Genomic DNA, 22,963 nt, shown 5'->3' on the forward strand with positions numbered 1-22,963 from the left:
AGAAAAAACTTACAATTGAGATACAATACTTGGCAACTAGTTTAAATATTTCAACGACTAATAATAAATTACTTTATAACCCACCCCATTAATTTTGGCGCGATTTAATTGGTTACTTTACGTCACGTGGTGCAAAATCACAGGACAGTTATCACGCAATAACCCCCGTCCGCGTCAATATTTGTCCTCCGATTTTTTCCATGAAAAAGAAACATAGTCAGCACAAGAGTTTCAACTTTTCCGTTCTCCCATTTACATGGAAGGAAACCAAACTCGTTTTTTTTTGGTTGCTTGCGTCAATCACGTGGATTCGCCATCAGATCACCACTGGCTTTTTTACTGTGTTTACGCGCAGTTTAATTGCGATGTGAAAATTAATGGAAGGGTTATAAAATAAATAAACCCCTCAAAATTTCATATTTGCACTCGAAGCTTCGCTTCTCGGTCAAATATTCACTTTTCGAACAATCTCTCAGCCGCGGACATTATCAGCCGACATACCAGCCGCCCGAAGGGGTTTATTTGCTAAATAAACCACACAAACAAATACAAACAAATACACCTAATATAGTCTCATAAAGTATACAGATTATGCTCAGGCTAATTAACTACTCAGAGAAAAATACAGTCTTAGGGTTTTTTTTTTATAGTTGCTTACTGTGAGATTACTGCGCGCAGATAACGGAATATCATTCCAAATAATAGGAGCTTGCCAAGTAATAGCAAATTGATACTTATGACAGGTTTTATGCAGGTTAAAACGTGAACGAGTCAAATAATTTTGACAATCACTGAATTAAAATGAAGCATCGAGAAAACAGGAGCAGGTAAAAGGTTATTAAAATGTGAGAATACAAAACAGGCAACATGGAATTTACAAATAGAGCAAAGTAAATATGCTTAGAAAAAAGGGGTTTAGAGGATGTGCGCGGAGGAGAAAGAGTAATTGATAATGATATGTAATTGTAATCTGGTTTTATCAACAGAGTTTATGATGGAATATGGTTTTATCGGCCACAGTAAAGAGTTGCTATGCTACGGTTTCGACCAATAGCCCTTCGTCGTATCCGCTTTCGTTGCAGCAGCGAATTTTTTCCCAGACGCGATTAGTGCATTTCAGTTCAGAATAGAACCCCTTGAGTCAACACCGTTTTTGGAAGACCAGTTAGCCCAAAACCCTGGATAATTAATTATAGACCCACATACCGGTTGGTAAGCAAAAACTTATTTTGCTCCGTGGTTGTGATTTTCGTATCAAACTTTGCCTATTGTTTTGGTTAGGATTTTTTAAGACAATGAAGCTTTTGTTGTCTGTCTCTTGGGATTTTTCTGTTCGGTGACGCGAACTTAGACTCGGGTTAACTTCGCTCTAGTCCGCAAATTTTTAATGATGACATTTTGGTTCCCTACGGGAGCCTACTAGGGAAAACACAGACAGATTAGCAGGGGGTGAGTTAGTAATGTAAGTACCTCGACATGACGCGTCTGTCGGAAGGACGCGACATGATTCACGAAGGTTGATTCACACTACGCGATTCGAGTTGTAATCATGGTGTAAGCTTGTCGCTTGCGATAGAGTCCTAACGTGTAATGCTCCACTCCAGTACACAGTAAATAAATAAATATAAAAGTTTGCGAGGTATTTTATCAGTAAAAGTGATTTATTCCAGTCATGTTATTGCAAGTAAGCGTTCTCGGAAAGCTGAGAGCGATCATTTTTTTGGGGGTCTTTCACTTTCCACGTCCATGTTCTTGAAAAATGTGACTACTCCTCGAACTATGACTGCAACGATGCCTAAGTAATTTCTGGATGTGACGATCTCAGTTAACTACTTCGGATTCAACATAAAAACGCCCCAACGATTAGTAAAAAGGGAGAGAATCTATACGTATGATGCACGATCCTCGCAGTAGAGAGCGCGATTTATGCAATAGCGAAAATCAGACCTGAAAAAAAAAAACAGGCCTGTACGGGATTCGAACCACTGACCTCTGCGATACTAGTGCAGCGCTCTACCAATTGAGCTAACAAGCCAACTGGGAGCAGTTGGCTTGTTCAAAATATATGAACCTCATATATTTTCAAAATATATGAACCTCATATATTCATTGTATCTGATTTATCATCACGGGTTTATTACGAATCAACTTAACGTCCTGCTCCCAGTTGGCTTGTGAGCTCAATTGGTAGAGCGCTGCACTAGTATCGCAGAGGTCAGTGGTTTGAATCCCGTACAGGCCTGTTTTTTTTTTCAGGTCTGATTTTCGCTATTGCATAAATAGCGCTCTCTACTGCGAGGATCGTGCATCATACGTATCTAATACCGCAGTTCAAAATATATATACCTCATATATTCATTGTATCGGAGAGAATCTATGTTGGTTTGGTGTCTTTCGTATGCGTGTGTACCAACCCAGGAATCGAGATTCGATTTTAACTTGAAAGTAAACCATTTATTTTGGACTTGAAAGTCATGACGATAATTCCGAATAATTCTTCCCATGAATGGTGTCGGTTTCCAAATTTTGCCGAAAGCACTTTTTGAATTTCTCTCCTCTAAACAGCGATAGTCATAAAAAATGGGTTGAGGTTTCCTTTTTCCAAGCCAGCAACAAAGAGATATTTTCGCCGCTGTTCCTTCTTTGACCAATTGAATGGCTCATAATCTTCATTGACCAGCAGTGAATTAGAGCATAATACTTGATTGTAATATGAATTTGTGAGAATACCGTTTGGAAACCTTTCACTTCTCTTCACCCTACCTTCTCCTCTCCCAATAAGAAGAGCTCTCTGAAGGCCAGTGACAACCGTCGAATTCTCATGCGACTTTAAAATAAGCGAACATCTACCACCGCAACTGATTTTGCCTACAAGTCAGCTTGCCCGCTATCGTTACTGATTTCGCCTTCGTCTCTTTTTGTTTTTGGTCATTGTGCCAGATTGTTTTATACTGTCATCTCTCTTCCTTTTATTTTATTTAATAATTCATCTTATGTATGGAAGGGATGTACAGTTCTGGCTTTGTTAGCATGGGTCATGATACTTACTCGGTGGGAGTGTTATTACTCTGTGTCATTCATGTACCATTTGTGCTGTTGCATCTTTTGTATGCTTATAACTACCTTATGGTGTCATAGATCACTTATTTGTGCCAGACTGTTTTCTACTGTCATCTCTCTTCCTTTTATTTTTTTTGAGGATTTATTTAATGATTGTTTTCTTTTGGCCTTTGTTATGGGTCTTGCTGGTGCATAGACTCTGTCTGACATGGCTTGATCCAGCCTTTTATTTTATTAGTCAGATTTCCATTATTTCAAAGCCCGTTTTTCCTTTTTACTTTGTTTGAAAGGATTGTATCTGCAGGATCCTTCTCTTTTTCCATTTTTTTGCAGATAATGCCACCTAAGAGGTCAAGAACCACCAAAAAGGTCAGTGCTGTCCCCCCCCCCCCCGCCTTCTCAGCATTCCCGCCGTACTCTCGCTCAGGATACATCCACTAGAGAACCAGTGCAGTCCGGTGGTCTTCATATTACCCCTGGCCTTACTTGCTGAGCTGGTCACCAAGATCATTCAGACGAGGTCACAAGATGACTTGTGCCCACCTCCCCGTCTTCTCCTACGGCCTCATCCTCCAAGGGGGATGACGTCACAGAAGCACAAGCCTTTGGTGCCCCTCCTCAAGGTGCAAACCTGTTGACACCTGTCATCCAAACCGCTGTGAGTCAAGTCCAGGAACAACTCTCAGGTTATTCAGTTAGTCCAACTTTTCCAAATACCTTCTTCGTCTCACCGAGTTTACCTACTGATGCTTCGGTTTCTTCGAAACTCAGAGCAAAGATTCTCAACAATGAATTTAAGGAATGGGGGGCTTTGATCACCAACTCAATTTTAGATAACAAGTATCAAGTCAATTTACAGAATGACAATGGCTCTACTCCATCACTGGCGTTAGAGCCTGTTGCTAAATCCAAAAAGCTCCTAAATATTTCTTCGTGGACAAGCAGTTTTCTTATCTATGTTGATGTGTATACTAGCCAGTTTCCTTCAGAGGCCGTTTCGCCTTATTCATCACTTGTCCCTTCCCAAGGGTTTAACTGTGAATGATGGTATTTCCCATGACCATATCACAGTTAAATACGCATCTATCAGGGATGCCATCCGTTGTATCAAATTAGCTGGTCGCGGTTGTTTTTTAGCCAAAACTGATTTTCAAAATGTTTTCGTATTATACCAATCCGACCAGATTATTATGGACTCTTGGGTATGTAGTGGCGTGACGCCCCCCCCCCCCCTTTACTTTGACCGCTGTATACCTATGGATTGTGCAAGCTCTTGTAGGACATTTGAAATTCTTAGCGCAGCAGTTGAATGGGTTGCCCATCATAAGCTAAAAATAGATCATATCATTCATCTGTTGGATCATGGATTTTCTAATTATTGCCCCAGAAAAGCACCTTTGTCTGACTCAGCTAGATTTGTTCACTGATCTTGGTTCATATGTTGGCATTCCGATAGCACCTGAGAAAACCTGCGGCCCTCTTACTACGTTATCTTTTGAAGGCATTGAACTAGATTCTGTGTTGCAGGAAGCTCGTTTGCCTCCTTAAAAAAAAAAAAAACACGTACACGTTCCTCTCTAACGGGCCTTTTAAATTTTGCTTGTCCCCATCCTTTAGCTTCTCTGCCTGACTCCGCTAAATCTGAAATGATCAAACTCGCATTGATTGCGGGTTACAGTAAAATGAACCGTTCGAGAGACACTCGGTTACCCATTACTTTACCCGTACTAGAAATATGATCTTGGCCTGCGAACACACTCATTCATAAAAAAAAACAAATACAAAAACAAAACAAACAAAAACAAACAAAAACAAAAACAAAACAAAAAATAAGGTCAAGCCATGTATGCTGTTGCGTTCTTTGCGGCCCTTAGATCCACAGATAAGGGATTTTGGACGCGGAAACTCTAATGCATTTCCGCGATAGATATGAACCTCCATAATGGGATCTCTGTCAGCCTTCCAGGTGTAGTTCAATACCATTTGCCCATGCTTGCATGGGGATACCGTATAGACATAGTAGACTTTCCTAAACACGGCACAGATCTGGTGTGCAGGGGCCACTGGTATCTGTGCTATGTTTGTCTTAATATTTTTGTGAATATGAAATATTAGAGTATGAACCACCTCTTAGATTTACATATATTAAATCTCCTGAGTATAGTACACTCTTGTTTTGCTTCATTAAACCATGTGTGCGGGGGCCACTTGGTAAATGGGTTACGCAAATATCGTTCATTACCTCGTGGAGCTCCACAGTGTATTATCAGTGTTACCCTGAAGGGCCTACTTAGGAGCATTTGTGCAGGGGCCAACTGTTTCCTAAAATGGCAAATGTTCTGAGCACAAATTGAATGTGCAATCATAAGCCGCTGTAATTTAGAAATGCTGCTGAGCAAGGGCCAGCAGTTTGACCTTTTACGATAGGTTTATTTGGTAATGCTAGTTTCGGGGACATTGGGGCGAGGGCCCAATGTTTCCCCTCTGGGCCACTCTCTCTGGCCTGTAAGTAGGTGGAGTTCTTAAAGTAATTTATTTAACGGTTTGTCATCTCATTCTAGGATGACCTGCTTAAGGGGCGGTTGTGCAAGGGCCAACTGTTTCACAAGCATGATAATAATTTCATTAGTATTAACATGACATTGGATACTAGCTTTCAGTCTATCATTCTCGCCAGGGGGGCACTAGACTGGTTTCCTTGCCAGTGTGAGCTGCGTTGTTTTCTTACAGCAGTTTTTATTTAGGTACTGTGCATTGTTTGGGCTTCGGGTGGGGCGGCCCTGTCTCTCGGGTCGATCAGGGCTTTGGCGTGTTTGCCCTCACCTTTGCTGGGATTAGGTTTTATTTCCGGTTTTACCGTAACTTGATTTGGTATTAAGAATAAACGGCCACTCAACTGAGTAGCCAAATTACGGCAAATAAAGGTTGTCCGTTTAATTCTCCGAGCAAACCGAGCTCACCCCTTGCAATACACAGTGTACAGGACTAGGTTATTGGCAAGCGAGCAAGAGGCATAAATGTTTCTGCACAGTCAATGTAAGTCATGACACTACGATTTTCAGTTGAGAAAGGCAAGACGAATCATGGCGATAATTTTTTGATGTTAATTATAAAATCGTGTTGTAAAGGGCATATGGCTCCGTTTCCAGCGGTAACGAACCTTCACGTTTGACTGTTGATGACGCACGGTTCTTGAGATTCGGTTACCAGTAGAAACGAGAAAAATTATTCATAAAAACCCCGTCAGCAAACTTTCCCGCGTCTTACTCTCTGATATTCGTAATTAAACGACTGTCCGCTATCACTTTTTTATATTCTTGATATCCAACGTTTAACCACGCCAAAAAATGCATTTAAATTGTAGTGACATGATTAGTGTTTTGACAGGGCACGTCGCGCGACTGAATCATTTAACATTTCGAGTTGATTCGAATCGAGTTAGATAACAAATGAAATTTATCTATTTCGAAGACTGACATGATCTATACATTTTGTCCAGAACAAAATTTTCCTTTTCTTAGTTCCCTTTTCTTCTTTTTATTCTGACGCCCTTTTTGTAAGAGAGGACATTATATTTAGCCTAAATGAATGGTTGAATTAAATATGAGCATGATCGTTCTGATAAGAAGTCAAGAAATATCTTTTTGATCATATAGTTGCTACTTTCCTTCTTTTTCTCTTTCCTCCTTCCTTTTTCTTTATTTCTTTCTTCCATTCTTTCATCTTTCTTCCATTCGGTTTTCTTTTATTCGTCATTTGATTCTACCTTTGATTCTACCTCACTCTTACTCTTTTTCATGATATTTAGGCAAAGCTGTCGTTGTTACTTCAGCAACGAGTTTCAGACTAGAAGCCATTCCTTGATTACGGCTTCCTTGAGCGACAGCTGGCGACTCTAATGTAAATGGCTTACAATTCCTGTTCTTTTTATTACTCATTAAAAGCCCTCTGAGAGGGCGGCTTGCTATGGTCTTAAGAGAACTGGTGAACTTGTCATTTTTAAACGCGAATATTAAAGGGTTAAGACAAGCATTGACCACCAAACATACAGGAGGCAGCCACCATAACAGAGTTCGATTCATTCTCCCATCTTCAAAAACGTCTCCTCCATTTATGATAAACCACGCCAGTGTAAAATTAGGCGCGGCGAAAAACACGAAACTTGAAAGAACAATCAAACAGATTCGCTTGGCTAACTGCGATTCTCTACGCGCGCCTGCCTTGCGCGCAGATCTTCGCACAACTATAAAAATATGTAGATAAAAAAAGACGACGAGAAGATAGATAAATACTAGAAACAGCATCACTATCTCGTTAATAAAAAAGGAGGATACTTTGTCGGAGTTTCTGTAGAAGAGACACATTTTCCCGGGTTTCACGTCGTGCCTTAAGTCAAGTATTTGCGCTAAAGTTGCTGCTGTCACACCTGCAATCCAAATCAGCGGGAGTGTTATTCGTATAGCTTTGTACCTTAGCCTTATGTCAGGTTTCATACAGAAAACGATGGCAAGATATCGTTCAATCGTCATCAACAGTGACGTCAGTCCTCCATTAACTTCTGCCAAGATAAACAGGTATCTTAAGTAAGAACAGTAGATGTCCTGCCAGACCTTGAACTCCTGGATGTCATATCCATGCCCGAAAGCCATACCAAACGAGTAAATGCCAGTCAAAAAGTCGCATATTGCTGTTGCTGAAACCAATAAAAATGGTGGACTTCTTCGAAGGTTATTGACCAATACAACTGTTGCAATAACTAGCATATTGGACAAAGTCGCGATGACTCCCAAGATGAATAAGAGCGGCCGAAGTTTTTTGATCAAATCCCAGCAAATATCAAATCTTTCTGGGACAGTTTTAGTCTTGTTTACCACAATAACAGACAGGGTGCAGTTACGTCTTTGGAAACACACCTTCCGGTTTTTCAAGACCTGAAATATAACTTGTTTTCGTTGAATCCGGGAGCATCCTGTACCCTTGGAGGACCTCTCTTGATTTTCGTGTTTCCTGTCTGCTTTATCTGTCTCGTTAACAGCAAATGGCTTTGTTATATTGTTCGCGTCCAGGTCTCTTTGTTACATTAAAAACAAAATCAGACGAATATATTAGGTACAACCTCGGTCCTAGAGATTGTCTTCCACCAGGGAAGCGAGGGAGAGAGATCCTGGGGGCGAGGATGATCATGTTGCCCGTGCTGAAACAAGCTTGCTGGACTTTGAATAAGACTCGTTAAAATGTGTATCGTAAAGCCAAACGAAAAGGAATTTCCACAGCCAATGAGAATAAGGGTGGCTATCCCAAGGAGCAAATGAGAACTCCAACCTCACCTTTAAGAAATCTTCAAGCGCGCGAAAATGCGAGTAATCAAATTTGCCATTGGTCTTAGCTCTGAATTTGATTGGTTGAAGAGGCGGTGCGCAAGTCTTTTAGACCAATTTCAAACTGCGGCAAACCAGAACCAATCTCGGATTTCTCTGGCCAAAATTAAATTGAAAATTACATCGGGCAACCATAATGTTCTTTTTCTAGGCCAAATGAAACACTCATGGCTAGAAGGGTTTTGAACGTGCCCATGTCATCATGAAATAAATTCATGAATTAAGCGTTCTTAACCTTTTACTCAAGCTATATTCCTTCGAGTATTTTCAATTCTAAATCTCTGCTACAGAGAAACAGTCTCGATGATTTTGTTGAGATAATATGATTCGTCTTAGTGATAGCTAGTGAGTATGATTCGAATGGTTTGAAGTCTACTACAACATGTATAGCAAAATACTTACATGGTTTTAAGATTACGAAGACCCTTGAACACGTCCATAGACACCGTCACAATTTTGTTATTACTTAGATCGCTGAAGAATATAAGAGAAACGTTCTAGTCTAACATGCACAACTTTAAGAATCAGAATGGCTCACCCACCTTAAACAAAAACAAAGTAAATATTCTAGTATATTCAATTTATAAAGACATACAGCAATTCCAGGTCTCGAAGTCCGACGAAAGCCTTTGGTTGCATGATTGCGACCGCATTGTGCTGCAAGGAACTGAACAGAAATGATTTTTATGTACATGCCTGTGTATTGACTACCAAGCTGTTAACTTTCATAAGATCATCACATCATCAATAAAATTAGTCAGTTGGCTAGTCAGTTATTCATTAAAGCAGTGAGGCAGGCAGCCAGCTCACCAGTCAGTCATTCACTCCGTTGATTAGTCAGTCAGTTTTCAGACAGTCAATTAGTCAGTCCGCCGGTTACTCTTTTAGCAAGCAGTTTCGGTGTCTACAAGTCAACCAAACCAGTGAGCTAGTCGGCCGTCCTTCAGCCAATCAATCAGTCAGTTAATTAGTCAGTCAGTAAACAAGACAGTCAGTAAGTCAGTCTACAACTAAAGAAAGTCACCCAGTCAGTCAGACCGCAACTCAATCAGCAAGACTGTCATTCAGCCAATGAATTAGTAAAATAGTCGTCGTTAGATCAGCTAATCACTCAGACAACTAGTCAGTTAGTCAAGGAGCAAGTCTGCTAGTCAGTCGGTTTTGGTTCATTAGTTCTGTCTATCATTACTTCCGTCCTTCTCTCTGTCTGTCTGTGTCTGTCTGACGTTCTGTCTGTCTGTCAGCCCGTTATTCAATTCGTCGGTCAATCAGTTTTTCAGTCAGTCTAAAACTTAACTGTCCAGTGACACAATCTATGGAACAACTGGTGATCCCAGCAAATTTTAAGAGCTAGTAAATCTGCTGAACTGTCTATAGCGCACAAAAACAAAGAAACTCCTTCGTCACTTTCCAGGTCTTCAGTCAGTTAGTCAGTCAATCCATAAACAAATAGAAGAGAGGAATACGTTTCCAAAGAAACTGTGGTGCTGTATCGATAGGGTCATGATAAGATAATTTGGTTTTATCAATTGAGTTATTAATGTAAATTGGCCACCGTAAAGAGCCCGCTCTGACGGACTAATGCTCGAAAGGTAAACTTTAGACACTCTTGATGGTGGCCAATTGACATTGTCAACTCAGCTGATAAAATCAAATAACATCAGAGGTCCGTTGGTACGTTAATCGTTCACTAAGCCAACAGAACACCAAGGCAGGCAGCCCTTCAAAGTAGAAGAAGAGACTTACAGTTGTTTAAGTTTGTTAAGCCCAAAGAAAGCACCAGGCTCAATAGTTGTAATGTTGTTGTGCTGCAAGTATCTAATAAAAAGAAATGTGAGATAGAAAAATCAAAACTTCGGCTTTTGAGAGGCCATCAAGCCAACTTGACTGAGATGAAGCAATTTAAAATGTTACATAATGAACACATCAACATCAGCGGTTAAATTGAGTTTTTAAACAATATGATACAAACTTACAATACAACCAGCTTCATCATTCCACGAAAACAAAAACGGGTCAAAATTTCCAATCCATTATGACTTAGATCTCTAAAGGCAAGGAAAGAAAAAACGATGAGAAGAAAGATGAAATATATAGTGTTGAAAGTAGAACGCAATACAACAAAGTAAAAAGAGGAAAAGAGAGAACTTGCCACCATGGTCAGAACTTGAGAAAGTAATGGGGGAAGATAAATTGCAGTCGCAGCAATTCTTATCAACATAACGTAACAGTCTTAGGGGAGTGGGAGATAAAAAGGGGGGTGGGGGACAGGAAGGGGAAGGAAGGGGGTGGGGGACAGAAAGGGGGAAGGAAGGGGGTGGGGGACAGGAAAGGTGGAAGAAAGGGGGTGGGGGACAGGAAGGAAGGAAGGGGGTTGGGGACAGGAAGGAAGGAAGGAAGGGGGTGGGGGGCCAGGAAGGAAGAAAGGGAGTGGGGGACAGGAAGGAAGGGGGTGGGGGACAGGAAGGAGGGAAGCAAGGGGGTGGGGGACAGGAAGGAGGGAAGCAAGGGGGTGGGGGACAGGATGAGGTGAGGGAAGGGGTGGTGGAAGGAAGGAGGCAGTGGAGCTTTGCATAGCATTTCATGAAAAGCTGTGAGGGAGACTACCTTGACAAAAACCAATTTTGAAAAGTTCACACTTGAGCATGTGTCGTTCGTCAGTTTGTGCTGTGAAACCATACAATCTGTCATAAGCAATTAAAGAATCTTCGTTTTAAATTCGTTAACCGCATCTTAGAGTCATCTTGCGTGTTGGGTTTAGTTTTAGAAAATGGTGATACATGAGTTAAAATGAGCGTCATCAAAAAAATATTATAAAAAGCTTGCAATTCAATTAATGAACGAAGTCCCCTAAAAGTCGTATTTCCCTGCAACTTTGTTATTCTATTATGACTGATAAATCTGAAAAAAAAATAACAAATAAACTAAATGGAGCATAGAAGAAGAGAAAGAAAAAGAAATTTTCTTAAACCTCAAACCTGTGAAACTCAATCAATCATTCGTTCATTCCTTGAGTCAGTCTGTCAGTCAGTCAGTTAGTCGGTCAGTCAGTCAGTCAGTCATTTGGTCAAATATTCAGTCGGTCAGTCCATCCGTCAGTCAGTCAGTCAGTCAGTCAGTCAGTCAGTAGTTAGTCCGTCCGTCTGTCTGTTAGTTTGTCAGCCAGTCAGTCAGTCCGTCAGTCCGTCCGTCAGTCAGTCAGTTAGTCAGTCCCTATGTCAGATTTTCAGTAAGTCACTCCATCAATCAGTCGTCCGTCAGTCATTTCAGTCAGTGAGTCGATCAGTAAACCCTTTCAGTGTACTTTATTAGAACAAAAGTCGTTACAGATATTGTAACTGCGACAGCCGCACAAAGGTAGAGGCTTCTATCTCGGAGATAAAGTTGTCATTCAGAGACCTAAAGAAACAACAACAGAAGGAATAATTTTACATGATAGAGCAACATAATTACCAAACGCAAAACAGAGAACATCAAGTTCTCCCGTTCAAGGTAAAGGTAAAGATAGCCTAAATCAAACGACAGAAAAGAAAAAGAAGTAAGGCAGGAAAGGAAGAGAAGATAAATTTCAGATTTAAAAAAGTCTTCGTTAACTTACAGCTTTTGAAGACCGCGAAGACCAAGGAAAGTTTTAAGTGATACAGTGTTATGTTATTATGCTGTAGATATCTAAAACAGAGTATTCTGTAGGTTAAAAAATTGAGATGTGGAAAAGAGAAAAATTGTACCCTAAAATATCTACAGTAACGAATTACTTACAGATCTTTTAGATTGCGGAGCCCAAGGAACGCGCTGTCGTCCAAAGTTGTGATTTTGTTATGCTGCAAATATCTATTAAAATGAAAGGAATACAAACGGCGTCTTTCAAAAATAGTGAAACTTAAATTGAATACCAATATTACTTGAATAAATTGAATACCAATATTACTTCAATCTGAGCTGGGATGAATCTAACTTTTTGTGTCAAAGTACTTTTCCTTTCAGTTATATACTATGAGCTTTGTCAAATAAAACTTAGGTTTGTAAAATAATTGAGTTTACTTCGTATAATCTGATTTTGAGATAAGCGAATTTCGACTTTGAGTTTTTTTGCAAAGTATCATTCATACATCATTCGTACATCATAAGCTCCTAAATATGTCCCCCTCCCTTTCTTCCCCGCCTAAGATTCCGTCGGGAACAAAACAGCAGTCTGAAATTTACAGAGCTCGTTCGTTGTAGCAGAAGAGATTCCACCGCTGTAACTGTTAACTCTTACACTCTTAGATCTCAGTTTCAATTCCGCTTACATTTTTCAGTATAATTTTAGCTTTGAGAATTTTGCAATATATAAAATAAAATCAGCCAGTTTATGTTTTTCCTCCTAAAGACCTTTCTGCTGACCTTTTATTGCTTCCGCAATAACAGAATGCCACCAGGCATAAGTAACCGATGCAAGTAACACGAAAAAAAAAAAAAAAAAAAAAAAACGTAGACGACTTACAATATCCTCAAGGAAGGCACATTATTAAACAGTCTCTTTGGAAGTTTGGTTATCAAATTAAATGACAAATCCCTGTAAAGAGGACGGAAAGGGCGTCAGAGGCAACAGCAACAACAAAGGTCTGGGTCAGACCACTGTTCGTTTGAGTATTGTAACAGAGAAAACTTAGATAGTCACAATGGCAAATCGGAACTGCGAGAAAATAAACGTGACGCAAAGAGAACTAAATTAGCCATAGTTATGATACATATAATACGTATTTCTTCATTGTATACAGTGGATTAGATATACTAGATAGAGCTTCCTTTATTCTCTACAGGAGATACGCTGAGGCTCGAATTACTACAATCACAACTCACGCGCCATCATACGTAACGCTTTGTTGCTGTTTTTTTCGATCATTAGTTGCTAGTTGGCAAAGAATTCAAGATTGGCGAGTTAACCTCATTTTACTCACAATAAAACAATGCCATCCAACGGCCGTAAGAACTTTTTGTTGAGAGAGGAAATTCCATTTCTTGACAGCACCCTGTGAAAGAAAGTGAAAAGGACGGTGATACGCGATGTAATGAAACTTGCACTTCTTACGGCATCAGTAATTTGTCATGACGAGCAATTATCAGAGTGTCTTAATTTAGAACTGCTTTAGTTTTGCTTCACTTCACTGTGTGATTGGTCGTGCCACCCTCTCGTGATTTGTTTACTCACGTTTCCCCGCGCTTTGAGCGTTTTGCGTGTTTTCACTTTGAGCTCTGATTGGCTGGCTCATTTGATGTTTTTCCTCTCTTTGAATAATCGTTGTGAACACTTTTCGTAAATCTTGCCCCATTTACAAGGGATATGGGGGTATTTCACCCTCACTACCAGCCCAATTGTTAATTTTTCTTATTTGTATCTTTTTGTACCCTTATGAAAACGCAGAAGAAAGCGACACACATCTCCAACTAACTCGTTTCCAATCCTATTCAAAATTTGCACAGCGCTTTAGAGGGGGAGAAAGGGGTGATGGGAGGAAAGAAGCTTTCTCCCTGCCCATCACACTTCGCGCTCCCATCTTTCCCGCATCGGTTTCCTGCGCTAGAGCATGACTGGAGACAAGTCAGTTTCTTTTAGCGACGTCAGACCGCTGGTAACTTTTAGATTCGATTACAGTCGTGAAAATGTGAAATACGGTGATGTTGGTTCTTTTTTTTTTTTCAACCAGGCCTCAGATACGCTGAGTATATTAGAATATTACACACTAGTTGTTTCTATGATTTAAAAGGAAAACACATTAAATCCTCTTTCACAAGCTATTCGTGGGATATATTCTTGTTGTTATCTTTAAGCAAGATACGTTCACACTCGCTATGATCGAAAATACGATAAAAAGGAAAAAAATTGAAAACTAGGAAACTCAAACAAAAAGGTTAAAATCCGCCTCCAATCTTGAAAAATTGATTTCGTCTAAAAAACCAACATATCAAATACTGTGATTACAAAGATTATCCTGAACCTATAATCCTCAGAGCTCAGCCATCTGTTGTCGAGGCTGTTTTTCATTCAAGAAAAAAAAACTGAAAATCTTGAAGAATATGAAGGCCATGTAAAGATAAATCAATTAGCTATTTTGGGTTCAGTTTCTTACATCGTTTGCAGTGTGTAAGAAAAAAAGAAAGAATTTGAAACCTTATTTAGCTGAGATTTCAGACAAAATGAAGTTGAATAGATTGCCATTAAACTTGATTATGAATGTACGAAATTTCCAACAACATTTGTTGTAAGCTTGACGTTTTCAGAAAAACAGATTGTTAAAAAAATGTTTTTGGTTGAGATATGTATTTGATATTGTGCCCTAAGAACATAGTTAAGCTGATTTCAATGAGGTTTCTAGTCCCTGTAAGAAACAGACTCGATGTCCGGCTTCAACAATTGAAGTGTGCCCAGCTGTTTTCGCTGGAGGAAAAATGGTTTCGCTAATTATTTTTTCAATAAGTTCCCTGAAAATATCTGCGGAATAACATCCAACGCAGGTAGGATATTTCGCCGTCTAATGCCTGGAAGCAGGCCGTCTTTTCTACAAACACTGTCGTTAACTAACTTTATCTCTACGGACAGGTCTATTCGCTGCGAAATTACTAGCTAAAGTCAATAAAGAGTGTCCTCTTAAAGCGAATAGCAAATTAAATGACAGACGGTAACAAAGTCTTGTTTGTGCTCGGCCAGTTCTACAGCAAAAAACCAACTGAAATATATTCACTTACAGGGAGCAGATGTTGACCCGTGAAGGAATAACAATTTCTCGGAGGCGCGTTGCGTTGCAAGTCGCTTCAGTCAGGTTTTGAAGTCCTCTTAAAGGACAAACTGAACATTTACAATTGTCACTGCATGGTGTAGAACCACCTGGACTTTTTACTACTCGAACCAAAATCAGTATGAGAAGCAGAGCTATCCCAAGACACGAAATCATATTGTTTTGATCAAGGAACGTTTCGCCAAAGAGGAGATGAAAACGCAATTGCAGGTTTTTGCTAATGGGGCACAAATTTAGATTCCAAAGTTTAAATCGTGTCGGTGTATTTGATATTCCGTTTACATTTTTGGATTTTTGATCAAATTTATCATTTATTTGCTATGCGTCATTCATGAAACAACGCACAGTTCATTTACTAACTCATTAGACATTGACACTTACAGACGAATGTGAGGAGTTTTAATAGGTAAAGGTTTTTTTTGCGGCGGAAATTGGGAAGAAATATAAATAGTCTTATTAAAAGCTAACTTTTTTGAGCTTAAATTTTTCGTTAACACTTTAAAAAGCAATTCTTGGTGATGTAGTTAATTAAAAACGTCGAGAGGGTGTGATTAGAAGGGAAAAGAACAATAATGTTTCCCCTTGATCCGTCATCCCTTTGTGCAATACTTTTTTCATTTTTCTACCATGACCAAGCGTCTCACAGAATTTTTCCCTTTTTGCTCTTAAGCGAAAATAAATAAATAAAGGTTGACAGTTTCCAAAGAATCTGTTTGGGGCTGCGTCGGTGGGGGTAATGGATATATCAACAAAATTGAAATGGTAAATTGGCCACCGTAACGATTACAAAAGCTGACGTTTCGAGCGTTAGCCTTTCGTCGGAGCAAATAGAGGAATTGTGGGTTGTGTGTGCTTTTAAAGGCAGAAAATGGAGCCACATTATTGGTGGGAACATGGCAACGAGAAAAACACGAATAAATTAGTGGAATGAAAAGCGTTCGTTGATCCCTGTGGGATTTAGACTGCAGGTTTGAAAGATGAGCTTTTGTTCAAGAGTTTTACGGCTTTCCGTGCTACCTAAGTGTAAGGAAAGATCGCAGATTTCCATATGTTGCTTAGAATGATTAGGTAAATTAAAATGTCCAGCGACTGGTTTCGATGTGTCCTTGTCATTCCTTTCCACGTCTCGAAGGTGTTCTCTGAATCGGTCACCTAGTCTTCTGCCTGTTTCGCCGATGTATATCTTTTGCAATAAGTGCAAGTTATGCAATAGATTACATTGGCGGAGGTGCACGTGAAGTGATCGATGATCTTAATGGATCGTTTGGGTCCCGATATTATCAGTGTTGTGAATGAAAGGACAAGTTTAGCATCGTGCACGAGCGCATTTAAAAGTGCCTGGTTGGTCATTAGTCTTGTGGTGTATTTGTAGAGACTGGGCAGTGTTCGTTCCAGTCTCCCCCGACGTTCGTTGTTATGGTTGTGAAGCGATGTCATGTGCTCGTGAATCGAAATAGAATTAAAGCTTTTTCTTCGTTGAATACGTCTCAAGTCTGAAAAGAACTTCTGACCAAAAAATTGCCTATGTTTTTGTCGCGTTTGAATGAAATGAGCGAAGGCTGCGAAAAGATACAGTAAACACCCGCATATAAGAACACATGGATTAAGAACATCAGGCTGAAATTTTGCAAATAAAGCACCATTTTTATAAGAACAAAATCAGCCTGGAAATATAAAATGTTCTTATAAAATGGATAAGACATTAACATGCCCTTCATGTTAGATGCATTTTCTTGTTCTGTTCGCTAGTTAACTGGTAATAAGGTTGATTTTCTTTTGCAGGCTAATTGTTACAATAATGTCACGATATTTATTAATTTGCTTTGTCATTAGATATGCTAATTTAATCTCAAGCAATTTTTTGCATTGTTACAGTTCTGAATTCCAACAACAAAATTTAAGAACAATTTAAGAACAACTTCAGGCTGATTTTTCACTAAGCACCTGATAAATAAGAACCTGATCAGCCTGGCCTCCAAAATCATGTGTTCTTATATGCGGGTGTTTACTGTAGTGCTTGTCTCTGGATCGTTTTGAAGTAATTTAAAGTTTTTAAGAATGATGGATTTAACTGAGTGGTTGTGAGGGTGAAACGTGAGAGTGAATGGAACGCGGTCGGAATCTTCCTTGTGTGACGTTTGTAGTGCTGAATGTCGATCAATAAGTTGGGCGAGGTGGTAACCTGCTTGAAAGACAGAAACAGGGTAACCACGTTTATCGAAAAACTGGCACATTGTCTCTGATTTGGGGTGGAAATCAGAGTCATCACTACATAAACGACGAAGTCTTAGAAACTGAGAAAAAGGAATGGAATTCTCAACGTGAGATGGATGCGAAGACGAATATAACAAGTAATACACACTAGTGCATAAACCGTTACCTTCAATTGAAACTTTGATATCTAAAAAGGATAAAGAATTGTCAGAAATTTCCCAGGTATATTTCATAGCCGCGTGAAAAGAATTGACTGCGGTTATGAATTGAGTGAGCTCCTCTCTGGTAGAGGAGGTAGCGCCGATACAGTCGTCGATGTAGCGAGCGTAGAGTTCAGGTTTGGAGCCGTTGTATTGACTGAAAAATTGATGTTCGGCAAAACCTACAAAAAGATTGGCATAGCTAGGTCTCATTTTGGTGCCCATGGCTACACCATTGGTTTGTTTGAAAAAGTTGTTTCCGAATGAAAAACAATTGAGTGTGAGCACTAGTTCGGCTAAGCGTAGTAGTGTTTCAGATTTAGGTTCCTTAAGCGTACGCTGATCAAGAAAATGTTTAAGGGCCAGAGGGCCTTCGCCATTAAGAATGACAGTGTAAAGAGACGTAATATCCATGATGAAACGAAGTTTGTTTTGGCGAAGGAAATTAAAGTCTCGAAAAATTTGAAGAGCGTGTTGGCTGTCTTTAATATATAATGGTAAAGTTTTGACGATGGGAACCATAATTTTGTCTAGATAGCTGGAGATAAGTTCGGTAGGGCAACTGCAAGCCGAGACAATGGGCCGACCCGGGTTGTTAGGTTTGTGAATTTTAGGTAAAAAGTAAATACAAGAAGTTCTAGGAGTGGTTATGATGAGAATTTTTGCTGTGGCCGGCAATTCTTGTTTAGTTATGAGTTGGTTGATCGTATTCTTGACGGTGTTTTGATTGCTGGCTGGCAGTGAGGTCTTTGTCGACCTTTTGATAAAAAGAGGTGTCAGAAAGTTGCCGCAAAGCTTCTCTTTGGTAGAGGTCGGTGCGCCAAACAACGACTGAGCCGCCCTTATCGGCCGCTTTGATAACTATGTCTCTACGTTTTCTAAGGCTTTTTAGAGCCGACCACGGCTCTTCAGAAGAGAGATTAGAAAATTTGGTAATACGTTTGAAACTGAGTTTGTTGATATCGTGGCAGCATTTTTTGATAAAAAAGTCTAATGATGCGAATTGGCCCTCTGGGAAAATAAATGAAGTTTGTCTATTGTCTTACTAATTCAATCCACATATTGACTTCAATATTTCCAACTGCCACAATAATGAAACAATGAAATTTCCAAATTACATTGAACTTTTAAGAAGGATAATTCTATCAATACAGTAAAATATTAGCTTCCGATTACATTTTCTGAATTTTTCTCAATCATTAGTGTTCTTTCATTCCAAGAGGCAGAAACAACGGTTAGCGATACTTACGTGTGTGAGAAGAACTTGTTTGTTTATCCGCGTATAAACGAAAATTAACTAATTTTATAAACCCTCGAAAGCCGACTTCATCATCACGTTTTCCTCGACTGATAAAGTTAAAGAGAAAAATAACCGGGTTTTGATGACACTAAAACATTGCGACCAAGGTGGCCATGCTTCATCTTTCTAAGTTTTTCAGGCGGACGGAGTAAAATTTGAGGAGTGAGACTTGTGCAAGCGGAAGGACACCTCCTCTCGCGCGCTTCTCGCACTATCCTTGCACTCTCCTCGGGCTTTCTTCGCGCCCTCTTCGTGCACGAGAGCTGATCCCTGGGAGGAGTGGGGATTACGAGTCAAATCGTTCAATTTTGTCTCGTCATAGTCTTCTTGCGTGGAGGCGCGGTGGCCTAATTATAATGGTTAGTGCTCTCGAGTGGTCCGGGTTCGAGCCCCGGCCAGGACATTGTGTTGTGTTCTTAGGCAAGACACTTTACTCTCACAGTGTCTCTCTTCACCCAGGTGTATAAATGGATACCGGCAATTTAATGCTGGGGGTAACCCTGCGATGAACTAGCATCCCATCCAGGGGGGAGTAGAAATACTCCTAGTCGCTTCATGCTACATAAACCTGAGTTAAGCACCGGCCTAATGGGCCACTAGGCTCGTAAACAAACGTTACTATAGTCTTCTTGCGATCTAAAGCCCAGAGTTAGTTTGGCTCCTCGTCAGTGGTAAATAATGACATTAGTTGGGGACGATACCGCTGACAAGGAGCCAAAATGACCCTGTGCTCGAGATTGTGGGTTTACCTATGCAAGGAACAAGATATTTTTGACCAATCAGGACGCTTGTAGTATCTCCGTTATTTTATAATCATTATTATATAATTCTTGCGAATGGTGACGTCGATAAACTTCACAACAGTGTTATTACTGATATATAGCTCTAGTATACGCGCAACTTCAACAGTTTGCTCAGTAATAGTAAAACGTTTCTTTCTTTTTTCTTTTCATCAATTGACACCTGGTTTGAGTTTCGGTCACAAAAAATCTTAGCACGTTTCATCGTTAATCCGTGATTATGATCTTTAATCTTAACTAATCCTTTTCGTTAATTTTTTTTTTCATTGCGCAATTATACTGCCTTGAAGGTGATTTGTGGGGTGTTTATGCGTTGGCTATTCAGGGACATTTACCTCTTTTTTTAATCTTGTCCATTATAACCGTCTGTAGTGTTTACAATACCAATATCAACAGTGAAAAATTTACATGTGCGAGGCATCACAATGATTTTTTTTTAGGAGGGGAGCGCACTCTTTTACTTAAAAGATTGGCTTGGGATTAAAGAAAACCGCGATCGAAAAAAAAAATGTCGACAACTAGGACGTGTTTTATGGAGGTTTCTCTCGCGTGCGTTTGGTGTATGACATAAGCATAAACACCGTCGCTCATCAGCCTCGATTTCGTGTATCACGTTGTTGTTGACTTATTCAGTGGGCAAAAAGAAATTTGTTTAGTCAATCCGACGCCACTGACGCTACAATACGAATCAACAATCATGTATGAAAAGCGATAGAAAAATATAAGTGATCTTCTTGCTTTAGTATAAATCTACGACTTTGGTTGCTCGGCAAACGTATGTTTATTTTTTTTACTACGATAACGCTAACTTAAGAAGACACATCAAAAACGTCAGGAAATTTTACTTGACTTAGTTGATGTCTGCTCGGCCACAACGAAACTAGATCTCAAAATTAAGCACGCCACCGGTGCACGAACTCTGACTTTTCATTGATCTTCTGGCAGAATAAAGCCCGCCAAACAGGCGCTATTTTGATTTTGCCGGATATTAATAAATCGTAAACGATTCGTAATAATTATTTTTTGATGTCCACATCTTCAATGATAAGGTAAAGAAAGCCTTTTAAAACATCTGTAAAGTCTGACACTTAATTTAACGAAATTTCCCACATACCGGAATGAAAGAGGGTCTGCAAGTTAGTCCTTCTGAACTCTCTTCCCTTCCCCCCAACCAACCCCCTTACCCAACCCCCCCCAACCCTCTTCAACCAAATTCGCCACTGGATATCTCTTTTATTGTGCCGCACAGACTAATCAAAAAATATTTCAATGGCGTTTGTCATAACTTGCAGCTTATATCTGTTTGCTCTATATAAATATCATGTGCAAGAGGGCTGCGTCTCGCGAGCCCAAGTTTCGTTAAGGTAAAAATTATTGTGCAGTTGTATTAACAAAATAAACATTCACCCACGCTAGCCCCAAACAACGGAAAAAATCCAAACTGAATCAGCTTATGTTTTTCGGAAAACCACTCATTTAGTTTAATCACGATCATCATCATAATTTGTTTGACAAGATGAAAACAACATAACTAAACTCCAACAGACTCGCTCAACATTCCTTACAACCGATACATTACACTACTTCTCTCAATATATCACTGACTCAAGAATAAACTCCTGACAAGGGAAAGTATAAGGCTTTTTAACTCGTTACGGTAGCCAATTTACAATTTCAACTGAGTTGATTTTACCAAATTACCTAGTTACCCCCACCGACGCAGCACCACAGTTTCTCCAGAAACTTTCACCCTTTATCGTTTAGGTAGTTTTTTTGCAAGATTTGCGCGCGGAATATTCTTTTGAAAGTTCAGAATAATTCGCGATATTTTAAAAGTAATTAAAATGTAAATTGGAGGGCGATGCGTTTCCGTTTCCCTGTAGCGGAATTACGTGGGACTTGTTCTATTGTAAGATATGCAGAACTAATCTTGCATTGATCTCATGAGTTGAATTCCAAACAAAGTGGGCTGATGCATTGTTTCGCCATTCTAATTAATAGATCTGTTGATATCGCTTCGTCATGGCTGACAGTCGCATTTGGAAGCAGCTGTCGCATTGTTCCCATTGTAGTTACGAGATCAGTTGATATCGCTTCGTCATGCTCACAGTCGCATTTGGAAGCAGCTGTCGGTGAGCAGTGAAAGGCTTTGAATCTGACGGCAGACTTGTCAAAATAGCGACCTATTTTTTCTGTTCAGAATATAAGAAGCTTGACAGGTAACTTTTATAATATGGGTAATCATGATTAAGCATGTCTACGTCCTCTGAAACGCTAAAATCCATTTGAATTCATGAGGTTCTCTCGGGTCAAGGAATAATACAAGGGTCGATCCGCGGTTAAATTTATACTATTCTTTGAGCTGTTTTTGTTCCACTGTATCATAAACTTTTCAGATTTGCAGCTTTTAATCGCGAGGTCAAGAGAAGCGTGCCTAAACGTTTCATAATGACTTTAGTCTATCGCTGTTGTTGAAATATTTTAAACTTGGTTTATGTTCTAGCCTGCAGTCGTTGAAGTGTCTTTTTCAGTTATCGTTACCATGGTTAAAAAATAAAAAGGATAAGTTTGTCGAGCTGAGAATGTCGCCGCCTTCCCCGGGCCTATCGCCCTCCTATCACCCCCCTGGAGGGAAATTGTTTCATGTCCCCAGTGTTCCTCTTTAAGGAACCCAAGATGGCGGTCTGTTATTTCGCGACAAAACCAGTAATAAGCATTCGGTCACCGTCAACGCACCTGCACCACTGGCTATGATCGAATTCGATTAAAATTTTTTTACCTAATTGCAAGAGACAAGGTGCAAATTGTCTTTGGTTATGACGATCGTTTACTATTGCCTTCCCGGTTTTCACGTGGCGTCTCAAAATTAAGAAATAAGGAATTATGAATCCCTTTGAGGTTTTAGTTAAAAGAACCGCTTAAGGCTTATCTTTTCATAAATGTTCAGTTTGATAGGGTGTTTTGTCCTGTGTTAAAGCAAGGTTGAATTCTCAAGCTTTTACAATTACATGACACGATATGAAATGGCGGCCGAGAACGCTATCACGAAGGTTAAAAACAAGTGACTTAGCCGCTGAAAGTTCGCAATCTGAACAGTCCTTGTATGATGGTATGACAGTAAAAACCGGCAACATCGAAATCAGAGATAGAGTCGGTAAGGCGGGCGGGAGGAGAGGGTCTGTGAAAGAAAAAATCCCAACCCCTCCCCCAACGCTTTCCCATGCAGATCGCTGAA

The 22,963-nt window shown here is 39.8% G+C and overlaps 2 protein-coding genes across 3 annotated transcripts in view; one reads left to right on the forward strand and one right to left on the reverse strand.

Moving 5' to 3' along the window:
* Nucleotides 1–6,309: 6,309 nt before the first annotated feature.
* On the reverse strand, nucleotides 6,310–15,419 carry LOC111334155 (uncharacterized). Its single transcript, XM_088739173.1, has 12 exons — nucleotides 15,165–15,419; nucleotides 13,379–13,450; nucleotides 12,922–12,993; nucleotides 12,198–12,269; nucleotides 12,037–12,107; nucleotides 11,892–11,947; nucleotides 11,134–11,362; nucleotides 10,415–10,484; nucleotides 10,185–10,256; nucleotides 9,034–9,105; nucleotides 8,841–8,912; nucleotides 6,310–8,130 (listed from the first exon to the last, which is right to left on the reverse strand). The coding sequence occupies exons 1-12, from the start codon at nucleotides 15,368–15,370 to the stop codon at nucleotides 6,846–6,848; spliced, it is 2,349 nt and encodes a 782-aa protein (XP_088595299.1). The 5' UTR covers nucleotides 15,371–15,419; the 3' UTR covers nucleotides 6,310–6,845.
* A 6,347-nt stretch (nucleotides 15,420–21,766) lies between these two features.
* Nucleotides 21,767–22,963, forward strand: part of LOC111334145 (uncharacterized) — a 32,834-nt gene continuing 31,637 nt past the window's right edge. Inside the window, exon 1 of one of the 2 annotated variants that reach the window (XM_088739311.1) lies at nucleotides 21,767–21,947. The gene's annotated coding sequence lies outside the window, so the exon portion shown is untranslated. The remainder of the gene's footprint in view (nucleotides 21,948–22,963) is intronic. The other variant, XM_088739313.1, reaches the window with a different exon arrangement.

The sequence above is a fragment of the Stylophora pistillata genome, chromosome 11 (assembly GCF_964205215.1).
Source record: "Stylophora pistillata chromosome 11, jaStyPist1.2, whole genome shotgun sequence".
NCBI lineage: Eukaryota > Metazoa > Cnidaria > Anthozoa > Scleractinia > Pocilloporidae > Stylophora > Stylophora pistillata.